We start from the raw sequence: 27,900 nt of genomic DNA, 5'->3' as shown, positions 1-27,900 counted from the left end.
CATTTTTTTATACATACGCAAATTCCTGGGTTCAGCTCCAGATCTACTCAAAGCCTCTGAGTAAAACACAGAAATCTGCACTTATAACTAGCACAGTGAAGTTTGAGAAACACTCTCTTTATAGTAGGAATTATGAATAAAGTATTTTATGAGATACATGTATGTGATAAAAAGATTAGAACTAAATGATAATGAAGTGCTATATATTAAAACTTGTGGGATGCAGCTAAAGTAGTACTTAGAAAATTTTCCAGCTTTAAGTGCTTATATTAGAAAATAATAAAGAATTATTGATAACATTTCTGGCAAGATTGATTTTAAAAATGCATGAAGACACAATATGTTAATAAAAAGGGGAGTACAACTAACCCTTGAACAAAGGGAGTGCACACCAACCCCCCACATGGTTGAAAAGCCACATATAACTTTGACTCCCCAAAAACTTTATAATACCCTACTATTGACCAGAAGCCTTACTGATAATATAGTCTACACATATTTTGCATGTTACATATATTATATATTCATTCTTATAATAAAGTAAGGTAGAGAGAAGAAAATGTTTTCCATATTATCACTGATCTCCAAAAAATTTTCCAATATATTTATTGATAATAATACATATATAAGTGGGCCCACGTAGCTCAGATCTGTGTTGTTCTAGGGTCAACTGTATGCATACAAACAGCACAGATTGAAAAATATTAGTGACATGAAAATTTACAATAAATTAGGAAACTTCAATGAAATGGAATTTCTTAGAAAATGTAATTAACAAAACTGCTACAAGTAATGTACTTTAAGAGAAATCACAAGGTCACAATTTTTCCGTAGTGTCAAGAAACAGATCCTCAGATCTTATATGATGTTTTAAAGACTAGAAAGAGTAGCTGTGACTAATGATGAGTCTTATTTAGTAAGATAAGACCTCAGTATCAACACATGCAAGAATAGTATACTGAAGTAAAGTTAATAGGCTGATCTCAGTTATGAATACAGATATGAAAATTAACAAGCCAAATCCAGCAAAAAAAATTTTAATTCATAGATCCAAACTGGGTTTATTCCAGTAATGCAAGGTTAATGTAATACTTAGGTTAAAGAAATACTTGATGACTCAATAACTACAGAAAAAACATTTGATACATTTAACACAATCATAAAAATTCTTAGTGTAGGAAATAATATTTACAATTGCAACAAAAATATGAGATACTTAGGAAAATATGAACAAATATGTGTGTAAAGCTTCATGGAGAAAATTGTACTTTATAGAAAGATATAAAAAAGATATAAGTAGAGAATTGCATGATGTATGAGGGTGGAAACTTGGTATCTTAATCAGTTCCCAAACTAATCTAAAAATTCAGTATAATTCAAATCAAAATACCAGTTGAGCTTTTGAAAATGAAATTTGATGTTTTGATTATAGTTTTCATGTGGAACAGTTAAGGGCCAACAATAGCCATGACAATGTTGTGGAACAAGATGCACAGAGGAAACTTGAGCATACACACATCTAAAGATTAGCTATATTTAGTGAACTGAAACACACTGTGGGTCATTAAAACAAAGTGGAAATTTTTCATAGGAATGACAAGTTACAGTGCAGAACTGGGGCAGCTAATCTTTTTAAACTGTCAGAAGCTCTACCAAAGTTGTATTTTATTTTGGAAAGATTGAGTATCCAAGGAAATCCTTCTAGATCTTATATATTATAAAGGTGGTGAAATTTTTATTTTAAATTTATACTGAGTAGTTTAACTCTTGAGGCTTTTAGTGATCAGAGCTAAGCATGACCATTCACTGTATTATATCAACCTAAGGAAAGTTCTAGCTAGGGCATATGAACTTGAATAATACTCATATTTTTCTAGTTGGAAAGCAATCTCATTTAGTAGGTATTTTCAAAGATAATACCTGAGTAGCAAAATTGACATATATGTATGTGTATATATATATATATATATATATATGATTTTCTGGCATGTGTAAGAAACGAAATTTGAAGCTACAGGAGAAACATGATTATATTTCAATATGTTAAACATATCCATAGGTTGCAGAAGACATTGTTACGGAAAGAAGGCTTAAATGTCATGGCTTGACCTTATATATGTTCCTGACATTATTGAATATAGTATAAATGAATATAGTCCAAATATAATAAAATAGGATACTGTTATTACATCTCATTTCTCTGTTGTAAACTTCTATTACTTTCTAAAGGAGAAATTTCAAACATTCCAGAAAAATGTTTGATAAAAGATATATTTGCTTTTTAAAATCCTGTATCAGTACTTAGGTTAAACTTGCTGGCTAAAGAGGATTAATTTGTGAGGCTTAGTTCTTCATTCACACCAAAAAATGAGTATAAAACATTAAGTTTACATTCATTTTGGGAATATGGTTTTGAAGAATTTATATTACTATGTAAAGTGTGAAAAAAAATTTTCAACTTAGACAAACTTTTAAAAGGAAACCTTTCCCTGTATTCTGGATGTAAGTCCTGTATTTGGTATGGTTTTTGTAAATATTGTCTTCCAGTCTATGGCTTGCATTTTCATTATCTTAATAGCATTTTTCTCAAAAGCAAGAAATTTTTAGTTTTGATGAAATACAGCTTACCAATTTTATTATTTTATATGACCTACATTTTTTGGGTTCTAACAAATCTTTGTTTAACTCAAGGTCACAAAGATTTTCTACTAGGTTTTCTTCTACAGTTTTACAGTTTTAGATCTCATATTTAGTTCAAGTAAACTTTATATGGTATAATGTATGGATTACAGTATGTTTTGATGCCAGCACTATTTATTGAAAAGGCTACCCTTAACTTGAATTTTCTTGGCATCTTTGTCAAAAATAATGAACCATGTAAGTATGAGTCTGATTTTAGACTCTGTTCTGTTCCATCAGCCTATGTCTATTCTTTTACCAGTACCACACTGTCTCTATTACTGTCTCTTTAAAGTAAGTCCTCAACTCAAGTAGTGGGAGTCCACCAACTTTGTTGTTTTTCAGAACTGTTTTGGCTATTCTACGTTCTTTGCTTTTCCATATAAATTTTAGAATTACTTGTCAGTTTCTACTTATAAAGGAAAAATGCTCCTGTGTTTGTTCTCTATTCTCAATACTTCACTTTTGACACTTTGGTCACCAGATGTGTAGAGATTTTTTTTTCCCATCATCAAACAATTCTGTGATACCAGCTGAGTGTCTTACAATTCAATTCAGTTCTTACACTATGTACTTGGAAATAGTGTCAGATTCCACAGGTTAGGGCTCAATCCCACAGCATTCTCCCCCGTACCCTCCCCCCAGTGCCAATCACAAGTCCAGTAGTGACCTGTGCTTCAAACAGACTGGCGATAAAGTGGTGGTTCCCTACTCAGGTTTGATTAATTTGCTAGGGCTACTCACAGAACTCAAGGTAACATTTTACTTAGTAGATTACCTGTTTATTATAATAAGACAAAATTCAGGAACAGCCAGCCACATGGAAGAGATGCACAGGGCAAGTTAGGGAAGGAATGTGGAGCTTCCATGCCCTCCCCAAAGCCACTCTCAGCACCTCTGTTCATCAAGACAGAGGCTCTCTGAACTCTTTGTCTTTGGCGTTTCATGGAGGCTTCATTCACTACATAGGTATAACTGATTGAATGATTGATCCTTGGTGATTGAGCTCAATATCCAGCCCCTCTCTCCTGGGAGTTTGGGGGATGGGGAAGCTGAAAGTTCCAGCCATCTCTGATCACAAGGTCGGGTCCCCTGACAACCAGCGCCCATCCTTAGGGGCTTTCCAGAAATCATTTTCCTCATGGTTGAAAGGGGTCTGTTATGAATAACAAGACACTTTTACTGCACTTATCACTTACAAAATTCAAGGGTTTTAGGAGCTCTATGGCAGGAACAGGATGAAGACCAAATATATAAATCAAATATTGTACTACCAAAAGGCTACAGTTATGATTCCATTTATGTGACATTCTGGAAAAGGGAAAAAATCATATAAAAAATTAGATCAGTGGTTGCCTGAGGGTGGGGAAAGAAAATGGACTACAGTGGCACAAGGGAACTTTCAGAATCATGGGAATATTTTTATATTGGTGGTTATACGGATATCTTTGTCAAAACTCATAGGACTGTACAACTAAAAAGTGTTTATTTTATTGTATGTAAATGATACAATAAACCTGACATTAAAAAATACAAGCATACCTAAGATTTTATAGCTTCAATTCCAGACAATCAAAAAAAGCAAATATGGCAATAAATGTTACCTTGAGTTCTGTGAGTAGCCCTAGCAAATATAAATTCAACTGAATTTTTTGGTTTCCCATTGCATATGAAAGTTATGTTTACACTATAGTGTAGCCTATTAAATGTGTGTAGCATTATGTCTAAAGAAAAAACCATGTGTCTGTCTAAATTTGAAAATACCTTATTGCTAAAAAATGCTAACTATCATCTGTGTTCAGCAAGTCATAATCTTGGGGGCAGAGGGACTTGCCTCAATGTTGATGGCTGCTGACTGACCAGAGTGGTGGTTGCTGAAAGGTGGAATGGCTGTGGCAATTTCTTAGAATAAGACAATGTAGTTTGCCACATCAGTTTGACTTTCACAATTTCTCTGTAGCTGTTTGATAGCATTTTACTCACAGTAAATTGGAGTCAGTCCTCTCAAACCCTACCTCTGCTTTATCAACAGTTTATATAATATTCTAAGTCCTTTGTCATTTTAACAATCTTCACAGCATCTAAAACAGGAGTAGATTCCATCTCAAAAAACCACTTTTGCCCATCCATATGAAGGAAATCCTTATCTCTGCAAGTTTTATCGTTGAGATTGCAGCCATTAGGTCCCATATTCAGGCTCCAGTTCTAATTCTAGTTAGAATTAGATTCTTGCTATTTCCACATCATCTGCAGTGACTTCCTCCATTGAAGTCTTGAACCCCTCCAAGTCATCCTTACAGGTTGGAATCAAGTTATTTTGATATTTTGACCTCTTTCTATGACTCATGAATGTTCTTAATGGCATTTAGAATGGTGACTATTTTACAGGTTTTAAAATTACTTTGCTCAGATCCATTGAAGGAATCACTATCCATGGCAGCTGTGGCCTTGTGAAATGTATTTTCTTAAATAGTAAGATCTGAAAGTCAAAATTACTCCTTGACCCATGGGCTGCAGAATGGATATTGGGTTAGCAGGCATGAAAACATTAATCTTGTACATCTCCCATCAGAATGCCAGGTACACTATCATTGAGCAGTAGTAGGATGAAAGGAATCTTTTTCTGAGCAATAGGTCTCAACAGTGGACTTAAAATAATTCAATAGACCATGTTGTAAAAGTAGATGTGTTGTCATCCAAGCTTTGTTGTTCCATTTATAGAGCAAAGGTAGAGTAGATTTAGCATAATTCTTAAGGGTCCTGGGGTTTTTGGAATGGTAAATGAACACTGGGTTCGACTGCAGTAGCCCCTAACAAGTCCACCTGCTTTGAAGCCAGTTACTGACTTCTCTCTAGCTATGAAAGTTCCAATAGAAGTAGACAGGTTTTCAAGTGGTCTGGTTCTTCTTAAGGATAATTGGGTTCTTAAGTTCACCATTTTTACCTCTTTACCTTTGTACTAACTTCGGGAAGTTAATAATACCAATGAATCATTCTGACTTCCTCTTTCTTCTTTCTCCCTTTTTTTAAAAGCAAAATGAAGACTTTATTACTCCCCTCCATTAAATACTATAGGAGGAAATGTTCTTAGAATAAAAATCCTCTAATATGTATGGGTTACAGAATAACCCTAAGCTATTCTAGGCAGGTAAAAGCTCCATCTCCATTGATCACCAGTAAAGTCCATAACAGCCTTGTGTTAGAAAAGTTTCTGTCAGTACGGAAAGGAAATAATCCTCTAGAACTAGGTCTGTGACAAGCATATCGATTGGAAGATCAAAGATTGAAGGGATATATACAAGGTATAGTCATAGTGGGGATGGTTTATAGGGAAAGAAACATCTTGGATCACATGGGTTATCCTCAATCTTCTGGTAGATAAAACCTGTTAAGTTACAGATCTCAAAACCAGGAGCTGTCCAGTAGTACTGACCAAAGTATGTTTTGTTTTGTTTGGTATTCATATAAAATAACTAGATGTAGTAATTAAGATATTATTAGACAGTAAACTACCTTGAAAGGCAAGGATCATCTCTTACTCATTTCAGTTTCTCCAAATTTCAACACATGTTTAATAGTAGGCAATAAATGTTGAACCAGATAACTAATTATTTCATTAATTCTTCTGAACAGACTGGATTATGGACAGAACTTGGAAAGATTGAGAATAATTTCTTAAAGCCACTACATACAGGACTTAATATGTCAAAAGCACATTATGAAGCAGAAATTAAAAATAGCCAAGAAAATAGCCAAGGTTGGTAATGCGCAATTTCACTTTTGGTTAGGTCTAAAAATTAGTCGTATTTCAGAACTGTCATTTAGATTCAGAATAAACAGCTTTAAATCTTGTACTTGTCTAATTTATAGCAAACAAGGAGCCATGACAGCTTAGTCATTTATTTATAATTAAAATTATTCTTAGCTGATCTATAAGCCAGTTAATATTGAACTTGAGTTAACAAAGATTTAAACCAAACTGAAGCATAGTCTGGTTTAAAACTTCAAGTTCTGATTAAGAATCTAATTGTATTACACGTAAGTGTTTGGATATCATTTAAATTCTTGAGTTCACCCCCCACCTCGCCCCTCAAGTAAGTCTTTACAAATCTTAGATCCAGAATTAATTTTTAAAGTCAGCAATTCTGTTATAATAATCTTGTGATCTTTTCCATATAACTTTGGAAGTATTTCTATAGGCATTACTAGAAATTTTGTCTTTTATTAGTTTAATGGATATAATTTGACCATACACTGAAGGAAAAAGTTTAATCGATTTTCATTCATCCTATGCATGCCAAATAATGCTGTTCACCTAAATAAATATTTACATGTTACAAAAGCTTGATATTTTTATTACCTTATTGATTTAAACATATCCTGAGCTATTAAACAATAAGACTTAATTGACAGAAATCTTTTAAAGTTAATGAATGATGAAAATAACAACAAATTTATTACTGAAATCTCAGAGCTGTTTTAATGGTTAAGTGTGACACACATGACCTTTTTTTTCTTACAGAAGTCCAAAAGTCTAAGGATCTTTGTTCTCTAACTGTAGGTGAAGAAGAGATCCCTAACATGCCTCCTGAAATGCAGCTTAAGGTAGATATGGAATTTCCCTAAGCTACAATCAGCTTGTCTTTTCTGTTTTGTTTTGTTTTGCTTTAGCAGTAGAATTAATAACACTGATTTTTTTTGGCATTATAGGTCCTACATTCAGCTCTTTTCACATTTGATTTGATTGAAAGTGTTCTGGCTCGAGTAGAAGAACTTATTGAAATAAAAACAAAGTCTACCTCCGAAGAAAATATTGGGACGAAATGAAAGTTCCATTTCCTAAATAAAAATTAGTAAAATACTGTGTTTTCCATTATAATTTATTTAATACCTTTATAAAAATTTTTCTCTAAAACATACACCAATAGAAAAATATTTGTAGCTTTTCTGCAATGACATCATGGTTGAGTAGTATTCTTTGGTTTTAAAAAAGATATCTACATGTAAATAATTTCCACATACATATTCTAAATACTGCTTGAAAATCCAATACAAACTAATAATTTTTTATTATAATTTCATAAAATGTAGTTGAATTACTGTCACTCATTCATACAGTTGTGAGTTTATAAAAATACTGATACACTTTATGTTTCACTTAGATGCTATGTAAAATTTCTTTTATCAAACTGGGTATCATAGTACTGTAAGAATGGAGAGGAGTTTTCAGTTGGGCCACCTGACTGCTTCTCTTCTTTTCCCTGTTTTTCCCTGCCTCAGGAGGAGCCTTAGGGAGCAGAGTCCCACCTGCCATCTCTCAAGTAGCAGGTATAATGTGAAAGCATCTACAAAGATTAATTTTAGAAATACTGGCTGTCCTTGTGGAAAAGCATATATTCTTCCTTTAGTCTAAAGGAGTAATTAGAAAATGCTGTATTTTTATTTCCTAGTAAATATTTTATCCATCCAACTTAATTTGTATCATTAAGAAACTACATCTGAATTTTATAATGTATGTGTACCAGTTTTTCCTAAACATTAAAGGAATTACTCAACAGCACTGAATATCACTTTTAATTGATATATTTTATTTTAAATTTTTAAAAATCTTTTAAGTAAATAAATATTCGAACATTATATAAACCAGTCTAACTTTTATATTTTTCCAAAAGAACATTTATAATTGATACTCTAAGTTGGGTTAAATGAATCACTACTCAGTTTTATCTTTTGAAGTGTCTTCCAAACAGGACTTTGCTCAATGATGTAAGCTTTAGTTGTTATCATTCTGTAGCAGATGCTGTCTATGTTTGGTTTGGAGGTAATCTGAAAGGAGATATAAACATGCCACATTATTTAAGGAAATCAGGTATATCGCCACATCTAAAAACACTATTTATTCAACTAGTACTGAATCAATAACCTATGTGCTAAATACTATGTATGAATTACTAGAGTAACAGAGTAAATACCTGATTTCTGTCTAAGAAATTTGAAGTAAGCAATTTTAAAAAGTAAGATACTAGGGAAGAATTGCTTTAAGAGAATTGTTCCAAGTGCAAGAGTAGGAGCACCTATCTGCCTAGGGGCACAGTTCATAGAGGAGAACAAGTGTGAAAAGGAAGTGGACAACTGGTGGATAGCATTCTATAAAATAGCATGTTTGCAATCCAACAGTTCATGACTACAACCTGACCAGGATTTATACTTTAGAACTTGAAGGAAGAGTTAAGTAACCATCAGGGCTAACACAATGTATATGACCCAAATGCTCTTTTTGTCTTAAAATGAGTCATTCTGACAGTAGCTACTTCTCTAGTAAATTAGGAAGAAAGGCTGAGTGCAGGCTTGGGAGGCTTGGGAAGAGTCACATACTGAAAGAGCAACTTCCCTGAGAGGAACAGAAGCAGAGTATTTGTCAGTCTGCTCAAGAAGGTGTGCATTTTGAAGTCATCAACCTTAAAATGTGAGTGTGTATGTACGTATGTCATTTTCCTCAGATGACTTACCTTAGCTATAGTACACATAAGATTAATAGCATTTACTGGGTTGTGTACTGGAAGTATCCGTAAGTTACTACCCAGGAATCTGAAAAACAATTCATAAGTTAAATAGATCAGACAACTTACTGACATGTTACCTTAAGTGGAAAGGAGAGACAAACCTCTCTCATTATCTGTTTATTCATTCATGCCCTGTCTTACTCCATGGAGGATTTGATTGGGCTTTACAGCTAGAACTCAACTGCTAAAAAGTGTTCACTTTTGTTTTGGTCCTGCCGGAGAATCCCATAAATCACCATTAACTCTGAAACTTGTCACCAGGATCCCAGAATAGCCATTTGGCCTGTGATTTTATTAAATATGACAGGTTAACATTACAAAGGTTATCTTCTGGCAAAACATAACTCAACTGAATCAAAAACTGAATGAAGTAAACAGTGTAATTTAAGAAAAATAAGTCTGTAGTACTAATCTTCCATACCTCTGCTGAATCCTAAACATCAGTTTCCATTCCTCAGGCCCATGGAAGGCCGCAGACAGAACCAAAAAACTATTTTGGTGAATGTTAACAAAGTTCTCAATTTTGGCCAGAAATATTTCTTCAGCTGACATAAAGCATTCTTTAGCATCCATCAATAAAAATGCAACTCCTAGGAAAGGTGAATAACATAACATGTCGCTTTGTCATATTGATCAAGTTTTTTTGTATACTCGGTAAAATCAGTAAAAGAGTGAAAGTACCGTAAGTATAATGTAGCTCTAATGTTCCAGGCCCTAAACCCATATGCAGTAGAAATTACTATAAAATTCTTAATATAACAAAATCATTTAGGTAGGTAGTTCTCTGAAATGCTCTGTATGAAACAATGACTTTTTCTAATATTTAAGGGAAAAAAATGTTTTTGGTAAATAACCATTTTCTTTTTCAGACTAAGGCACTGTCCACAATGAAAGTAATGCCTAATTTTAGTTAAAAGTTAATTTTTCATGTTATGATTTTTAAAGGCTGGAACCAACTAAAGAAAGAGTCTTAAGCAATCCTTTAATTAGTTCTTGGAGAAAACTTTGTACTAGAACATTAAGTATTGTATCAAGTAATACACTCTAAGCAGATACCTAGGATGTATGAAATAGTAACAGGCCTATAAGAATAGTCCTAAAGGAAACTTGATCTAATTATAGCTCTTGAAAAGATTAGGGGAAGACAATCTGAGGAAAGTGATTATATTATTATATGTTAACTGAGTGAACCTAGGTAATTTATATAACCTCTCTGAACCTAAGTTTTCTCCTCTGTAAGACTGGAATAGTTCTTCAATAGGTTTGTAGAAAGGACAAAATAAGATAGTGTATATGAAGGGGCCTAGGCACATAGTGGGTATTCACCAAAAATACTTAATTTCTCCCTAGAGAGCTCTCTCTTCAACCAGGAAGGACAAGATTGAGATTGGACCACTTTGAGCCTGGAGGTCTATTTCTAGGAGCTTTTGAAAGCTGTCTTCCAAAACCTCTGCTGGAGGACAGGTCTACTTGCAAAACTTCTAGTAAAATCCTTCACCTCCACCTCTTTTATCACTTCTGTCATATTCCAAGCTCAAACCTATGTTTTGTAATGCCCCTTTCTCTTCTCTCCAGCCTTCTTATACCCTAATCTAACTTAATTTGCTGGTACTGTGCCCATGACTCACAGCTGTTTACAATTTCAGGAATATTTATTTGTCCCCATTTAGTTACTATTTGTTCATATTATATTCACTAAACTTTTGTACAAAATCATGAAAAACATTCTCATGTTGTTTTGTATATGGATTTTGACCAATGTTACGATATTTTAGCTTTTTTAATGCTGGTAATACTGTTAAGTATTGGTTACTGGGGACATGGCTTTGTTCTACTTTCATCTTAGTTCTAAAGCAAGTTTTTAACATCCTCTACCAGATACCACTGGTTCAGCTTTAGTTCAACAACTATAACCTAAAAAGGGATATATTTTGTAATTAGTCATAGGCACAAGCTTTTGCAGCTGTGTCACAGTTTTATATATATTACCTCTCCCCAAAAATAATACCTTAAGTTTAATGGTTACTGAACTAAAAAATTATCAGAACTTATACTCACATATTTTATAAGAAACTTAAATCAAGGCAGTTAGCAAATATACTATACCAGAAAGAGAAAATATAATTGATCCATTTTCCACTGAATCTGAATACCGAATCTTATGGCTTTGATTTTCTAGGGCAGTCGCAACTTCGTAACTCTAAAAAATTTTTCAGAAATACAAATTTAAGACCTGCTTAGAATAGTTTCATTAAAACTAATGAAAAATTTTTAATTTTAATAGCTTCTTTTATAACTATACCACCTAAAGATTTGATTATCTAAAGAGACACCAAATGTCTTCTCTATGGAGACAAATTTTTTTAAAGAGCAAAAATACTTAGTTCTACTGAAACACACTGATTGTAGGTTTGGAAATGAGTTGTATACTAGTTATTTTACTTAAGCACAGAAATTAAAGGCAGTATTAAAGAATTAACTTGTAAGAACCAGAGCAAATGCAAACTTTCTTTTAAAAGGACAACTTGAAGATGGATTCTGACATGCATTAATATATAACTGGAAGGTGGGTGGTGGTGTGTTTCTTAGATGGTTGACAGAACCACGATGTGCCAAAGAGAGTAGAAGGAGACAAGCAATTCTTCGATTTGTTTACATTGCAGTTACTTTTAAGTCTTTTAAGCCTTACGTGAGTGGACAAATGTATTGAGGCAGCAACAGGACTTCTAGGTTAAATACTATTTCAAAAATAATCTAATTTCCTATTCTATCCAGGCAATTAGATCATTTCACCCAAGACACCACAATGAAGTGAGTGATAGTGTTTCTTGACTGGTTAAAACTCAAGCCTGTTATTCTCCAAGTAGATAAAAACCCTTAGGTATATTAATTTTATTTTATGTTTTGCTTCAGAACATGTATATCTTAAGCACACAGGCTGGAATTTATGTATAAAATATATGCTTCCTTTCCTGCCTAATGAGAGTATCTTGTACCGCTCAGGTCTTGACCAAGAGTTCAACTAAGGCTCTTCATATGAGTTTGCTTCTGCTGTTTTAAAATTAGACATTGCTTCCAGCAATGGCAGACTGAGTAATTTAGGTCAGCCCTCCTGCTGAAGGAAACTAGAAAAGCTGGACAGTTTAAAAAATCTGTTTGAATGCATCAGAGAGATAGGATAGTGAAAAACTACAAGACCAACATCTATAGAGAAATTCAGAGAGATGAAACCAATATTTAGGCCATTTTTTCCTGAAGGCATCTGCCAATTCAGGAAAAGGCAGATAAGAGGGTGAACAAAACTTCTGACAAAAGTAGAACAGCTCTCAGGGACTGCAGCCTAGCTTCACACAATTCAATCCCTGAAATTGTATTAAGGTGATACAACTAGTGCTCCCAAGCACTTTGCAGAAGCACTCCCTAGAGCAACCTTTCTCAATCAGGTCTCATGTGAACTATAAAACAAATGATTTGAGTGATAATATTTTCAATTTTCCCATAACTAGTACCATTATAGATGTGTAGGAGGTAAGTTCATTTACTATATATAATAGATGCATTAGGACTTGGGTTGCCAGATTTAGCAAGGAAAATACAGAACACCCAGTTAAAATTGAATTTTGGTTAAGCAATATAATTTTTTAGTATAAGCATATCCTATACAATATTTGGGATGTACTTATACTAAAGTCATTATTTATCTGAAACTAAAAATTAACTGAGTATCCTGTATTTTATCTTGCAACCCTACTTAGGCATTAGGGGTTTAATTCTCTTGTAGAATTAAGGCTTCTCTAGGGGAATATAACACTATTCCAGGTCACAAGTCATTTCTAAAAACAATTTTTCAAATACAAATTCCAACAAAAAATAATCAGATATACAGAGACAAAAGACAACCATCAGAAACAACAGACAATAGAACTAGACTCATAGGAGATATATATATATATTGAGGTTACCAGATATGCATCTTAAAATAGCTGTTCACTATGTTTAAGAAGTTAAAAGATATGCTTGAGAATTTTGGCAAAAAACAACTATATAAAAGGAGGTGTAACAGATGTGAAAGAGGAGAGCTTCATAACATTTGAGTCATATCTTTAAAGTGAAAAGCAGTTTATTAAGCAGACAGGTGAAAGAAAAAAAAGACAAATGTGAGAAAAGCAGAGAAAGAAAGAATTCCATAGGCAAAGGTATTCAGACCTGAAAATAATGATTCTTATATGCTAAGTGTATAGTGTGTATGAATGAGTTCATTTGGGGACAATGTTAGGAATAACTGCTGGCAGACTGTGAGAGATGTATGCCAGGCTAATGAATTTCAATCATATCTTTTGGGGAGCCAACTAGAATTATAATAAAAACAATAGAAAAAAATAAGTAAAATTAGAAAGCATTGAATTAAGAAAATACAGATAATTTCAAGAGTTAGTTTTTCAAAATAACCAGGAGTAAAGAGTAGATCTTCCAAAGTATGTTTCATGGAATTAGTCCCATAAGATGTTCCTTATTCAGGTAATATTTGTAAACACTGAATATGATTTGGCTCCTTTTGGGGATTTACAATTCGTTTGAGCACAAAGCCTCTGAAGAATAATGTAGTAAAAAAAAAACTTAGTAACTTTTTTATCAGCATTCTAAATAAAATCCATTATAATACTTTTTCTACATAACCTCTATTAGCATTATATAACATCTGTTAATATTCTGTAAAACTAGTGCAAGACAAAACTTCTGTCTTGCAAATCTCATAAGGAAGAAAATAAACAGAAAGGAGAAAAGGCACTTAACTGATAAGAGTATATTTGAAAATAAAAATAATGCCAATATGAAATTTGTAATTACAGAAATGGCAATTTCATCAAGTCCAACTTAATAAGTTTAATTACTCCTATGAAATGGGTACATTTTCAAAAAGTACATAAGTCATGAAAATTGACTCACAACATAGTAAAAAACCTAACAGAGCAAAAGCCAAAGAAACCACTACTTTCTACATTTCTTAGAAGATTACCAGCACAGAAAATTTAATGGGAAAGATTAAGGAGCCATGGATATACAATGGGGAAATGACAGCCTCTTCAACAGTTGGTGTTGGCAAAACTGGACAGCTACATTTAAGACAATGAAATTGGATCATTTTCTAGCCCCATACACAAAAGTAAATTCAAAATGGATCAAAGACCTGGATGTTAGTCATGAAACCATAAAACTCTTAGAAAAAAACATAGGCAAAAATCTCTTGGACATAAACATGAGCAACTTCTTCATGAACATATCTCCCCAGGCAAGGGAAATAAAAGCAAAAATGAACAAGTGGGACTATATCAAGCTGAAAAGCTTCTGTACAGCAAAGGACATCATCAATAGAACAAAGAGACATCATACAGTATTGGAGAATTACTCGTAAATGGCATATCTGATAAGGGGTTGACATCCAAAATATATAAAGAGCTCATGCACCTCAACAAACAAACAGCAAATGATCCAATTAAAAAATGGGCAAAGGAGCTGAACAGACACTTCTCCAAAGATGAAATTTAGATGGCCAATAGGCACATAAAAAGATGCTCCACATCACTAATCATCATAGAGATGCAAATTAAAACCACATTGAGATATCACCTCACACCAGTTAGGATGGCCAACATCCAAAGACAAACAACAACAAATGTTGGAGAGGATGTGGAGAAAGGGGAACCCTCCTACACTGCTGGTAGGAATGTGAACTAGTTCAACCTTTGTGGAAAGCAGTAAGAAGGTTCCTCAAAAAACTAAAAATAGAAATATCATTTGAACTAGGAATTCCACTCCTAGGAATTTACCCTAAGAATGCCATCGCCCAGTTTGAAAAAGACATATGCATCCCTATGTTTATCACAACACTATTTATTTTACAATAGCCAAGAAATGGAAGCAACCTAAGTGTCCATCAGTAGATGAATGGATAAAAATGTGGTACATATACACAATGGAATATTATTCAACCATAAGAAGTAAACAAATCCTACCATTTGCAACAACATGGATGGAGCTAGAGGGCATTATTCTCAGTGAAATAAGCCAGGTGGAAGAAGACAAGTATCAAATGATTTCACTCATATGTGGAGTATAAGAACAAAGAAAAAACTGAAGGAGCAAAACAGCAGCAGACTCACAGAACCCAAGAATGGACTAACAGATACCAATGGGAAAGGGACTGGGGAGGATGCGTGGGAAGGGAGGAACAAGGGGTGAAAGGGGGCATTACGATTAGCAGATGTAATGTAGGGGGGGCACGGGAGGGTTGTACAACACAGAGAAGACAAGTAGTGATTCTATAGCATCTTACTATGCTGGTGGACAGTGACTGTATGGGATATGTGGTGGGGACTTGATGATGGGGGGAGTCTAGTAACCATAATGTTGCTCATGTAATTGTAGATTAATGATACCAAATTTAAAAAGCAGATTTATGTGTAAGGATAGTAAATTAAGCATTTTTAAAATATTAAAAAACAAAATTTAAAAAATTTTTGAATAGGGACTATTGGATTAAAAAGGATGGTGTCCCTTTTTTTCTTTGGGAAATACACAAAAGTCAAAACAGAATGAGAAATAAAAGCATACTTTAAGCCAGGGGTCATGTGTAAGCCCAAACAAAACACATGAAAAAGAACAGACTTCCTCTACTTTGGAGGACATTTTTGAAAACCATGTCTAATAAATTTGGCTCCTCCAGGGAAAGAATATTTCATCTGTGCCTGATGCTTGTCTGAGGAATCATAATTAAGTTAGGTGTTGGAGTGAGCTATATTTTGCATGAAAACTAGAAGTGTTCAATCTATTCATCTGTGTAACTGAAAATAAATGTGATAATCATGGCTATAAAAAGAAGTGTAAGCATCATACTTAATATAATTAATAAAAGTTAGACATTTAATATAATATTTGACTATTGATATAATGTTTTTCAATTGAAGTAGAGTTGATATACATTATTATATTGGTTTCAAGTATACAACATAGTGATTCAATAATTACATACATTATTAAATCCTAACTTTGACTAGTGTAATTACCTGTGACATAGAAAGATGTTACAAACTACTGACTGTATTTTCTATGCTGTACTTTCATCCCCATGACTGATTTATATAGAGATTTTGTGCTTCTTTATCCTTCACCTATTTCACCCACACACCCCAATCCCTCCCCCATAGTAACCACCAGTCACTTCTGTGTCTATGAGTCTACTGCTATTTTTTCCATTTTGTTTTGTTTTGGTTTTAGATTCCACATGTAAGTGAAATCATATGGTATTTTTCTTTGCCTGCCTGGCTTATTTCACTTAATAACTCTAAGTCTATCCATGTCAAAAATGGCAGGATTTCTTTTTTATGGGTAATATTCCATTGGGTGTATTCACCACCTCTTTATCCATTCATCTACTGATGGACACTTTGGTTGCTTCCATATCTTGGCTGTTGTATATAATATAATGAAATAGGGGTGCATATATTTTTCTGAGTCAGAGATTTTTGTTTTCTTCAGGTAAATTCCTAGGAGTGGAATTACTGGGTCAAATGGTATTTCTATTTTTAGTTTTTGGAGGAAACTAAGTATTGTTTCCACAGTAGTTGTACCAATGTACATTCCCACCAACAGTTTAGGAAGGTTCCCTTTCCTCCACATCCTTGCCAACACTTAATATTTCTTGTCTTTTGGATGGTGGCCATTCTAATGTGAGGTGATATCTCATTGTAGTTTTAATTTGTATTTCCCTGATGATTAGTGATGTGGAGCATCTTTTTATATGCCTCTTGGCCATTTGTATGTTCTCTCTGGAAAAATGTCTATTCAGGTGCTCTGCCCATTTTTTATTCAGTTTGTTTTTTTGGTGTTGAGGTGTATGAGTTCTTTATATGTACTTTAGATGGTAACCCCTTATCAAATATGTCATTTATGGATATGTTCTCCCATATTTTAGGTTGCCTTTTTGTTTTTATTGATGGGGTCCTTTGCTGTACAGAAACTTTTTAGTTTGATTTAGTCCCACTTGTTTATTTTTGCTTTTTTTCCCTTGCCCATGGAGACATGTCCAGAAAAAAATTCCCTGTGCTTATGTTCAGGATATTTTTGCCTCTTTTCTTCTATGAGGTTTATGGTTTCATGTATTACACTTAGGCCTTTAATCTATTTCGAGTTTACTTTTGTGTATGGTGTTATGGAGTAACCCAGTTTCAGTCTCTTGCATGTAGCTGTCCAGTTTTTCCAACACCATTTATTGAAGAGATTGTCATGTCCCCATTATATATTTGTGGTTTCTTTGTCATATACTGACCATAAGTGCATGGGTTAATTTCTGGGCTCTCTATTCTGTTCCATTGCTCTATGGGTCTGTGCTTGTGCCAGTACCATACTGTTTTGATTACTCTAGCTTTGTAGTATAGGTTGAAGTCAGGGAACATGATACCCCCAGCTTTGTTCTTCTTTCTCAAGATTGCTTTGGCTATTCAGGGAGTTTCATCATTGATACAATTAATAAAAGTCCTCAAGGGAAAAAGAAATTAGTAACATTCTATTTCTGATTAGCAACACAGTATTTTCTTTCTAACTCTATTCAGTTGTTCTTACATATATTTTATTACTTTTATCTATGTATATTTCATAATTTGAAATCAGTCAAAACAAAAAAAAGTCTTCAATGGATGAGCTTAATAGGGGTAGAGAGAAAACATGGAAAATGGAAGTGATGAAATTATGTAGAGTTGGAGCCCAAAGGCATAGAAAAGGTGGAAGAGAGATAAAAATGCATGAAGAATATTGTGAGAGGATCCAACCTATATCTAATAAGAGTGCAAAGGGGAAAAAGCAAGGGAATAGGAAAGAAACAATAGTAAAGGAGATGATAGATAACAACTCGATAAAGACACCAATTCAGAGATTCATGAAGCCTCAAAAGATAAAAAGAAATCCATATCTTAAACTGCAGAATAACAAAATCTGAAAAGCAGTCAGAGAGGAAAGACAGATAATCTTCAAAGAAGTGGCAAAATGACTGCTGTCTTGTCAATAGCAGCAATGGAAGTCAGTATCCAGTGAAATGTACTGAAAGAAAATAACTATAAATCTAGTGAAATATATTTTTCACTTTAGAGCAACTGCAATCCTCATATACTGTTGATGGTAGCATAAAACCTAATTCGCACTTTTATCTTTATTTTAGTTACATAATAAATGCTTTCAATGTTCATTTGTACGGAACTTTGGGAAAAGTTTTGCAATTTCTTACAAAGATAAATATACATTTGACCATATACTATATGACCCAGCAATTCCATTACTGGGGTATTTACAAAAGAAATGAAGATATACGTCCACATAGAGAACTTATGTATGAATGTTCAGAGTAGATTAATTCATAACAGTAAAAAACTGGAAACAACCCAGATGTGTATCTACTGGTAAATAGGTAAGTATATTGGGATAAACTCATACAATAAACTACTACTCAGGAATAAAAGGGAACAACTTGTTACATGTAACAACATGGATGAATATGAAAAACATTATGCTTAATGAAAGAAGCCAGACACAAAGAGTATAAACTGTATCATTTCATTTATATGAAGTTCTAGAATAGGCAAACTAAGTATAGTGATAAATATCAGACTAATGGTTGCTTGAGGTGGCAGGGCTGGAAAAGGATGCGAAGGAAATTTCTAGAGTGATGAAATATTCTATATTTCGACTGGGGTAGTGGTTACAAAGGTATACACACTTGTCAAAGCTCATCAAATTGTACATTATAAATGTGTGTATTTTAATATATGTAAGTTATACTTTTAAGCATCTTTGAAGGTCAAGGGGAAAATAAAAATATTTTCACACTAAAAAATAGAGATTTTTATCTCTAGAAGATCCTTATTGAGGTAATTTCTAAATTACAGTCTTCATGTAAAAAGAAAGTGATCCCAGGGGGAAGGTATAAGCCAAAAGAAGGAAAGAAGAGCAAAGAAAGTAGCAAAGACATGAATAAATCTAAACAAATACAAACTTCAGAAAAACGTACTTTGTGGAGTTAAAAAATAAGACTTAGGATTGGAGCCAAGATGGCAGCGTAAGTAGAGCAGCAGAAATCTCCTCCCAAAACCACATTTATCTATGGAAATATAACAAAGACAACTCTTCCTAAAATAGAGACCAGAGGAAACAGGGAAACATCCAGACCACATCCACACTTGCGAGAACCCAGTGCCTCGTGAAGGGGGTAAGATACAAGCCATGGCCTGGCGGGACCAGAGCGCCCCTCCCCCCAGCTCCCGGCGGGTGGAGAAGAGTCAGCAGGGAGGGAGAGAGAGCCCAGGACTGATGAACACCCAGCCCCAGCCATCCAGACCAGAGAGCAAACACAGTGCATGTGCGGGGTCCTGGATACTAGGGAAACAGGGCGGCAGGACCAGTGAGCGGGTGACTGAGGCTGATGCCGGAGAAGAAACGGGAGTGACCATTTTTTTTTTTTTTTTTGGCGAGTGCTTTCGGGAAGTCTTAAAGGGACAGGGACCCTAAAACTGGGGAAACAGGGAAGCAAGACCGGTGAGCAGGTGCCTGAGACCGATGCCTGAGGACAAAGAAAATCGTGCGTGTTTCTTTTTTTTTTTTTTAATTATTTATTTAATTTTTTTTGTTGCTGTTGTTGCTGTTGTTGTTTTGGTTTGGAGAGTGCTTTTTGGAAGTATAAAAGGGGCAGGGCAGGACACTTAGTCCAGAGGCAGGGAATCTAGGGATCTCTGGGCACTCAAACCTCCTGGGCAGCAGGGAGCACAGAGGCCCCTTACGGAGATAAATAGCTTCCCAGCCGCTACCCCTCCAACGGGGCTCCACCATTTTGGAGCAGCAGCCTGAGCCAGGCCAAGCCCACAGCAACAGCGGAGATAAAATGCAAAGGAGCTGGGCAGGAAGCAGAAGCCCTGTCTGCACACAGCTGCCCAGCACAAGCTACTAGAGCTCGCTATTCTCCCAGGAGAGGAAGGCCACAAGCCAACAAGAAGGAAAGCTCTTCAGCTGTCACTCGTACCAGCTCTGCAAACTATCTCTATCACCATGAAAAGGCAAAACTACAGGCAGACAAAGATCACGGAGACAACACCTGAGAAGGACGCAAAACTACAGACAGACAAACATCACAGAGACAACACCTGAGAAGGAGACAGACCTAACAAGTCTTCCTGAAAAATAATTTAAAACGAAAATCATGAATATGCTAACAGAGATGCAGAAAAAAATGCAAGAGCAATGGGATGAGATGCAGAGAAAAATGCAAGAGCAATGGGATGAAGTCCGGAAGGAGATCACAGATGTCAGGAAGGAGATCACAGAAGTGAAACAAACCCTGGAAGGATTTATAAGCAGAATAGATAAGATGCAAGAGGCCATTGAAGGAATAGAAACCAGAGAACAGGAACGTATAAAAGCTGACATAGAGAGAGATAAAAGGATCTCCGGGAACGAAACAATACTAAGAGAACTATGTGACCAATCCAAAAGTAACAATATCCGTATTATAGGGGTACCAGAAGAAGAAGAGAGAGGAAAAGGGATAAAAAGTCTCTTTGAAGAAATAATTGCTGAAAACTTCCCCAAACTGGGGGAGGAAATAATCGAACAGACCACGGAAATACACAGAACCCCAAACAGAAAGGATCCAAGGAGGACAACACCAAGACACATAATAATTAAAATGGCAAGGATCAAGGACAAGGAAAGAGTTTTAAAGGCAGCTAGAGAGAAAAAGGTCACCTATAAAGGAAAATCCATCAGGCTATCATCACACTTCTCGACAGAAACCCTATAGGCCAGAAGAGAATGGCATGATATATTTAATGCAAAGAAACAGAAGGGCCTTGAACCAAGGATACTGTATCCAGCATGACTATCATTTAAATATGATGGCGGGATTACACAATTCCCAGACAAGCAAAAGCTGAGGGAATTTGCTTCCCACAAACCACCTCTACAGGGCATCTTACAGGGACTGCTCTAGATGGGAGCACTCCTAAAAAGAGCACAGAACAAAACACACAACATATGAAGAATGGAGGAGGTGGAATAAGAAGGGAGAGAAGAAAAGAATCTCCAGACAGTGTATATAATAGCTCAATAAGCGAGCTAAGTTAGGCAGTAAGATATTAAAGAGGCTAACCTTGAACCTTTGGTAACCACAAATCTAAAGCCTGCAATGGCAATAAGTACATATCTCTCAATACTCACTCTAAATGAAAATGGACTTAATGCACCAATCAAAAGACATACACTAATAGAATGGATAAAAAAGCAAGACCCATCTATATGCTGCTTACAAGAAACTCACCTCAAACCCAAAGACAGGCACAGACTAAAAGTCAAGGGATGGAAAAACATATTTCAGGCAAACAGCAGTGAGAAGAAAGCAGGGGTTACACTACTAGTATCAGACAAAATAGATTTCAGAACAACGAAAGTAACAAGAGATAAAGAAGGACATGACATAATGAAAAAGGGCTCAGTCCAACAAGAGGACATAACCATTCTAAATCTATATGCAACCAACACAGGAGCACCAGCATATGTGAAACAAATACTAACAGAACTAAAGAGGGAAATAGACGGCAATGCATTCATTTTAGGAGACTTCAACACACCACTCACCCCAAAGGATAGATCCACCAGGCAGAAAATAAGTAAGAACACACAGGCACTGAACAACAGTCTAGAACAGATGGACCTAATAGACATCCATAGAACTCTACATCCAAAAGCAACAGGATATACATTCTTCTCAAGTGCACATGGAACATTCTCCAGAATAGGCCACATAATAGCTCACAAAAAGAGCCTCAGTAAATTCCAAAATATTGAAATTCTACCAACCAACTTTTCAGACCACAAAGGTATAAAACTAGAAATAAATTCTACAAAGAAAACAAAAAGGCTCACAAACACATGGAGGCTTAACAACATGCTTCTAAATAATCAATGGATCAATGAACAAATCAAAATAGAGATCAAGGAATATATAGAAACAAATGACAACAACACAAAGCCCCAACTTCTGTGGGATGCAGCGAAAGCAGTCTTAAGAGGAAAGTATATAGCAATCCAGGCACACTTGAAGAAGGAAGAACAATCCCAAATGAACAGTCGAACATCACAATTATCAAAACTGGAAAAAGAAGAACAAATGAGGCCTAAAGTCAGCAGAAGGAGGGACATAATAAAGATCAGAGAAGAAATAAACAAAATTGAGAAGAATTAAACAATAGCAAAAATCAACGAAACCAAGAGCTGGTTCTTTGAGAAAATAAACAAAATAGATAAGCCTCTAGCCAAACTTATTAAGAGAAAAAGAGACTCAACACAAATCAACATAATCAGAAATGAGAATGGAAAAATCACGACAGACTCCACAGAAATGCAAAGAATTATTAAAGACTACTATGAAAACCTATATGCCAACAAGCTGGAAAACCTAGAAGAAATGGGCAACTTCCTAGAAAAATACAACCTCCCAAGACTGACCAAGGAAGAAACACAAAAGTTAAACAAACCAATTATGAGCAAAGAAATTGAAACGGTAATCAAAAAACTACCCAAGAACAAAACCCCGGGGCCGGATGGATTTATCTCGGAACTTTATCAGACACAAAGAGAAGACATAATACCCATTCTCCTTAAAGTGTTCCAAAAAATAGAAGAGGAGGGAATACTCCCAAACTCATTCTATGAAGCCTACATCACCCTAATACCAAAACCAGGCAAAGACCCCACCAAAAAAGAAAATTACAGACCAATATCCCTGATGAATGTACATGCAAAAATACTCAATAAAATATTAGCAAACAGAATTCAACAGTATATCAAAAGGATCATACACCATGACCAAGTGGGATTCATCCCAGGGATGCAAGGATGGTACAACATTCGAAACCCATCAACATCATCCACCATATCACCAAAAAGAAAGACAAAAACCACATGATCATCTCCATAGATGCTGAAAAAGCATTTGACAAAATTCAACATCCATTCATGATAAAAACTCTCAGCAAAATGGGAATAGAGGGCAAGTACCTCAACATAATAAAGGCCATATATGATAAACCCACAGCCAACATTATACTGAACAGCGAGAAGCCGAAAGCTTTTCTCTGAGATCAGTAACTAGGCAGGGATGCCCACTCTCCCCACTGTTATTTAACATAGTACTAGAGGTCCTAGCCACGGCAATCAGACAAAACAAAGGAATACAAGGAATCCAGATTGGTAAAGAAGAAGTTAAACTGTCACTATTTGCAGATGATATGATACTGTACATAAAACACCCTAAAGACTCCACTCCAAAACTACCAGAACTGATATCGGAGTACAGCAAAGTTGCAGGATACAAAATTAACACACAGAAATCTGTAGCTTTCCTATACACTAACAATAAACCAATAGAAAGAGAAATAAGGAAAACAATTCCATTCACAATTGCATCAAAAAGAATAAAATACCTAGGAATAAACCTAACCAAGGAAGTGAAAGACCTATACCCTGAAAACTACAAGTCACTCTTAAGAGAAATTAAAGACACTAATAAATGGAAACGCATCCCCTGCTCATGGCTAGGAAGAATTAATATCGTCAAAATGGCCATCCTGCCTAAAGCAATATACAGATTTGATGCAATCCCTATCAAATTACCAGCAACATTCTTCAATGAATTGGAACAAATAACTCAAAAATTCATATGGAAACACCAAAGACTCCGAATAGCCAAAGCAATCCTGAGAAAGAAGAATAAAGTAGGGGGGATCTCACTCCCCAACTTCAAGCTCTACTACAAAGCCATAGTAATCAAGACAATTTGGTACTGGCACAAGAACAGAGCCACAGACGAGTGGAACAGATTAGAGACTCCAGACATTAATCCAAACATATATGGTCAATTAATATTTGATAAAGGAGCCATGGACATACAATGGCAAAATTACAGTCTCTTCAACAGATGGTGCTGGCAAAACTGGACAGCTAAATGTAGGAGAATGAAACTGGACCATTGTCTAACCCCATACACAAAAGTAAATTCAAAATGGATCAAAGACCTGAATGTAAGTCATGAAACCATAAAACTCTTAGAAAAAAACATAGGCAAAAACCTTTTAGACATAAACATGAGTGACCTCTTTTTGAACATATCTCCCCGGGCAAGGAAAACAACAGCAAAAATGAACAAGTGGGACTATATTAAGCTGAAAACCTTCTGTACAGCAAAAGACACCATCAATAGAACAAAAAGGAGCCCTACAGTATGGGAGAATATATTTGTAAATGACAGATCCGATAAAGGCTTGACGTCCAAAATATATAAAGAGCTCACACACCTCAACAAACAAAAACAAATAATCCAATTAATAAATGGACAGAGGAACTGAACAGACAGTTCTCCAAAAAAGAAATACAGATGGCCAAAAGAAACATGAAAAGATGCTCCACATCACTAATTATCAGAGAAATACAAATTAAATCTACAATGAGATATCACCTCACACCGGTAAGGATGGCTGCCATCCAAAAGACAAACAACAACAAATGTTGGCGAGGCTGTGGAGAAAGGGGAACCCTCCTACACTGCTGGTGGGAATGTAAATTAGTTCAACCATTGTGGAAAGCAGTATGGAGTTTCACCAAAATGCTCAAAACAGACCTACCATTTGACCCAGGAATTCCACTCCTAGGAATTTACTCTAATCAATTTACAGCAATCAAGTTTGAGAAAGACAGATGCACCCCTGCATTTATCACAGCACTGTTTACAATAGCCAAGAATTGGAAGCAACCTAAATGTCCATCGGTAGATGAATGGATAAAGAAGATGTGGTACATATACACAATGGAATACTACTCAGCCATAAGAAGAGGGCAAATCTTACCATTTGCAGCAACATGGATGGAGCTGCAGGGTATTATGCTCAGTGAAATAAGCCAAGTGGAGAAAGAGAAATACCAAATGATTTCACTCATCTGTGGAGTATAAGAACAAAGGAAAAACTGAAGGAACAAAACAGCAGTGGAATTACAGAACCCAAAAATTGACTAACAGGTACCAAAGGGAAAGGGAGTTTGGAGGATGGATGGATACGGAGGGGTAACGGAGGGGAGAAGAAAGGGGGTATTAAGATTAGCATGCATAGTGGGGCAGGGAGAAAGGGGAGGGCTGTACAACACAGAGAAGACAAGTAGTGATTCTACAACATTTTGCTATGCTGATGGACAGTGACTGTAAAGTGGTTTATAGGGGGCACCTGGTATAGGGGAGAGCCTAGTAAACATAATATTCTTCATGTAAGTGTAGATTAAAGATAAAAAAATGAAAGAAAGAAAAGGGGGATTACTCCTTGATAGGATAAAACTAACTGTAAATCAACGATTACTGCATGCTTTAATATCCTTAATTTTGATCACTTAAAGGGTGTCAGATGATCAGCTATGGAGGTACACTTTTCTGATAATATTCCTTTCTCTTAAAAAAAAAAGCAGTTCCTGTGTGGTGACCTCCAATGAGTTCTACACAATGGTATAAAGGGCATAGCAAAGTGTGGGCAAAGGGTCTGTTTGTGTTTATACAGAGGATCAAAGCCTAATTTGGCTACCCAGAAAATGAACTAAGATACAATATAAAGAAGAACTTTCAACATCAGCACTCTCTGGAAGAGTCATACCAGAAGATGATCATCAAAAAACCTCAACAAAGATCCAGGTGATGCTGCAGTCGTAGCTGCAGCCATCCCACCGGTTCCTGGACTTGCCATTGGAATGAAGAAGGAGATATCTAAGCTGGCCTGTGCTTTCAGTGAAGCAACAAATTTGACTGGATCTATACTGTTGGAACTCAACCAAGAATTAGGAGAAGTGCAAGTTGTAGCACTCCAAAATCTTACAACGACAGACTATCTACTGTTAAAAGAACATATGGGATGTGAACAGTTCCCAGGAATAGGTTGTTTTAATTTGTCTGATTTCTCTCAGACTGTTCAAGTACAGTTGGACAATATCCATCATATCATAGACAAATTTTCACAAACGCCTACGGTGCCTAACTGGTTTTCTTGGCTTCACTGGAGATAGCTGATAATTATAGATCTGCTTTGGTTATGTAACTGTATTCCTATTATGTTAATGTGTGTGCACAATTTAATTAGTAGTTTAAAACCTATACATGCTTAAGTTACTCTACAAGAAGATATATCAAAGAAATAATCAACCTTCCCATGTTTTCTTCCATCTGCTACCTCTATAGCTTTTCTTCTTCCTTTCCAATTACAACCCTTAAATAGAATTCGTGCCTCATATCCAATTTACCAAGTATCATAATTCCTCCAAGTGGTAAAGATACCTCAAGACAAATGCTGGGCATAGAAGCCATAGGGCATAAATCTGCAAAGAAGTAAAAAGCTAACCTTTTCAAACAATATGGCTTCTCTCTCACTTACCAACTTTACATCTCCCTGTATGGCCCCGGAAGATGACTGGTTAGCCAGAGACGGGTAAGATTCCTCAAGGGAGGAACAACCTAAGACAGGCACAGTCGCAGGGGGGCCATCAGGTGAGAAATTGGGGATCAACAGTGGTGAGGCTTAGAACCTCACCCCCCCTGTTTTGAGAGAAATCTTCTGCATCTGTGGATGTTTTAATCCCCTTGTCTAGGTTGGATTAACACATAGTCTACAGGCACACACCTGATCATCTACATTTGCTCTCTTACAACACTAAACTATGTTTTCTACCTTTATCTTGCACCTACCACTTCAGCATTTTATTAAAAATAAAAAAATAATAAAGGGAGAAATGTGGGATCCACATATAAGTCAAGTATAAAAATCAAACAAATATTCATATTTGACCTGATTGTTTATAGTTCATAATGCGTGATCAAAACTGAAAGTTTCTGTGATGACTGCCCTTGTACTGTTCACCATATAAGAACTTATTCACTTTGTAAGAATTTGTTCACCATATAAGAACTTGTTCGTCATGCTTCAGAAGATTGGAGACTGATGAGAATTAGGCTCGGGGTGGATTAATGATTATGCATTGAGCACTGACTCCCCTATACAGAATTTTATTGTTGTTAACAACCATTTGATCAATAAATATGAGAGATGCCCTCTAAAAAAAAATAAATAAGACTTAAGCTAAATATGGTAGCATATAATACAAAAAAGGGTGATCAAATGTAACCGTTCTAAGATTCTTTGTCATTTAAGAGGAGGATAAAGATAATTTACTTTGGATTTTGTAGAGCTAAGTGTACATGTTAAAATTTCTAGGGTAACTACTAAAAAGTAGAAATAGAGCATAAAATTTCCAAAGCTCAGTAAAGAAAAAAATGAGAACAGGCAATCAATACAAAAATGACAAGAAAGGAGAGAATAAAGAAACAGAAAAGGTGGGATAAACAGTACAAAGGAAGGTGAGTCAACATAGCAAGATCGGGAACAAGACAGGGATGCCCACTCTCCCCGCTGTTATTCAGCATAGTACTGGAGGTCCTAGCCACAGCAATCAGACAAAACAAAGAAATACAAGGACTCCAGATTGGTAAAGAAGAAGTCAAACTGCCACTATTTGCAGATGACATGATATCATACAT

At 35.4% G+C, this 27,900-nt stretch overlaps 2 protein-coding genes across 12 annotated transcripts in view; one reads left to right on the top strand and one right to left on the bottom strand.

The window, feature by feature from the left end:
* Positions 1-7,540, top strand: part of GLMN (glomulin, FKBP associated protein) — a 40,954-nt gene extending 33,414 nt beyond the window's left edge. For 4 of the 5 annotated variants that reach the window (XM_073234276.1, XM_073234275.1, XM_036997958.2 and 1 more), the window contains 3 exons: positions 6,313-6,436; positions 7,202-7,284; positions 7,390-7,540. In XM_073234276.1, the coding sequence (XP_073090377.1) occupies positions 6,313-6,436; positions 7,202-7,284; positions 7,390-7,506 (324 nt within the window). In that variant the 3' untranslated portion in view covers positions 7,507-7,540. The remainder of the gene's footprint in view (positions 1-6,312; positions 6,437-7,201; positions 7,285-7,389) is intronic. The other variant, XM_036997957.2, reaches the window with a different exon arrangement.
* Positions 7,541-7,985: 445 nt separating this feature from the next.
* The window catches only part of C4H1orf146 (chromosome 4 C1orf146 homolog), a 33,312-nt gene continuing 13,397 nt past the window's right edge, over positions 7,986-27,900 (bottom strand). For all 7 annotated transcript variants that reach the window (XM_073234280.1, XM_073234277.1, XM_073234282.1 and 4 more), the window contains 4 exons: positions 11,349-11,442; positions 9,664-9,832; positions 9,189-9,267; positions 7,986-8,505 (listed from right to left, as the gene is read on the bottom strand). In XM_073234280.1, the coding sequence (XP_073090381.1) occupies positions 8,371-8,505; positions 9,189-9,267; positions 9,664-9,832; positions 11,349-11,442 (477 nt within the window). In that variant the 3' untranslated portion in view covers positions 7,986-8,370. The remainder of the gene's footprint in view (positions 8,506-9,188; positions 9,268-9,663; positions 9,833-11,348; positions 11,443-27,900) is intronic.

This window comes from Manis javanica, chromosome 4, assembly GCF_040802235.1.
Source record: "Manis javanica isolate MJ-LG chromosome 4, MJ_LKY, whole genome shotgun sequence".
Taxonomy (NCBI): domain Eukaryota; kingdom Metazoa; phylum Chordata; class Mammalia; order Pholidota; family Manidae; genus Manis; species Manis javanica.
Note: the sequence above shows the minus strand (reverse complement) of the source record. Positions and strands in the feature narration are given on the sequence as shown.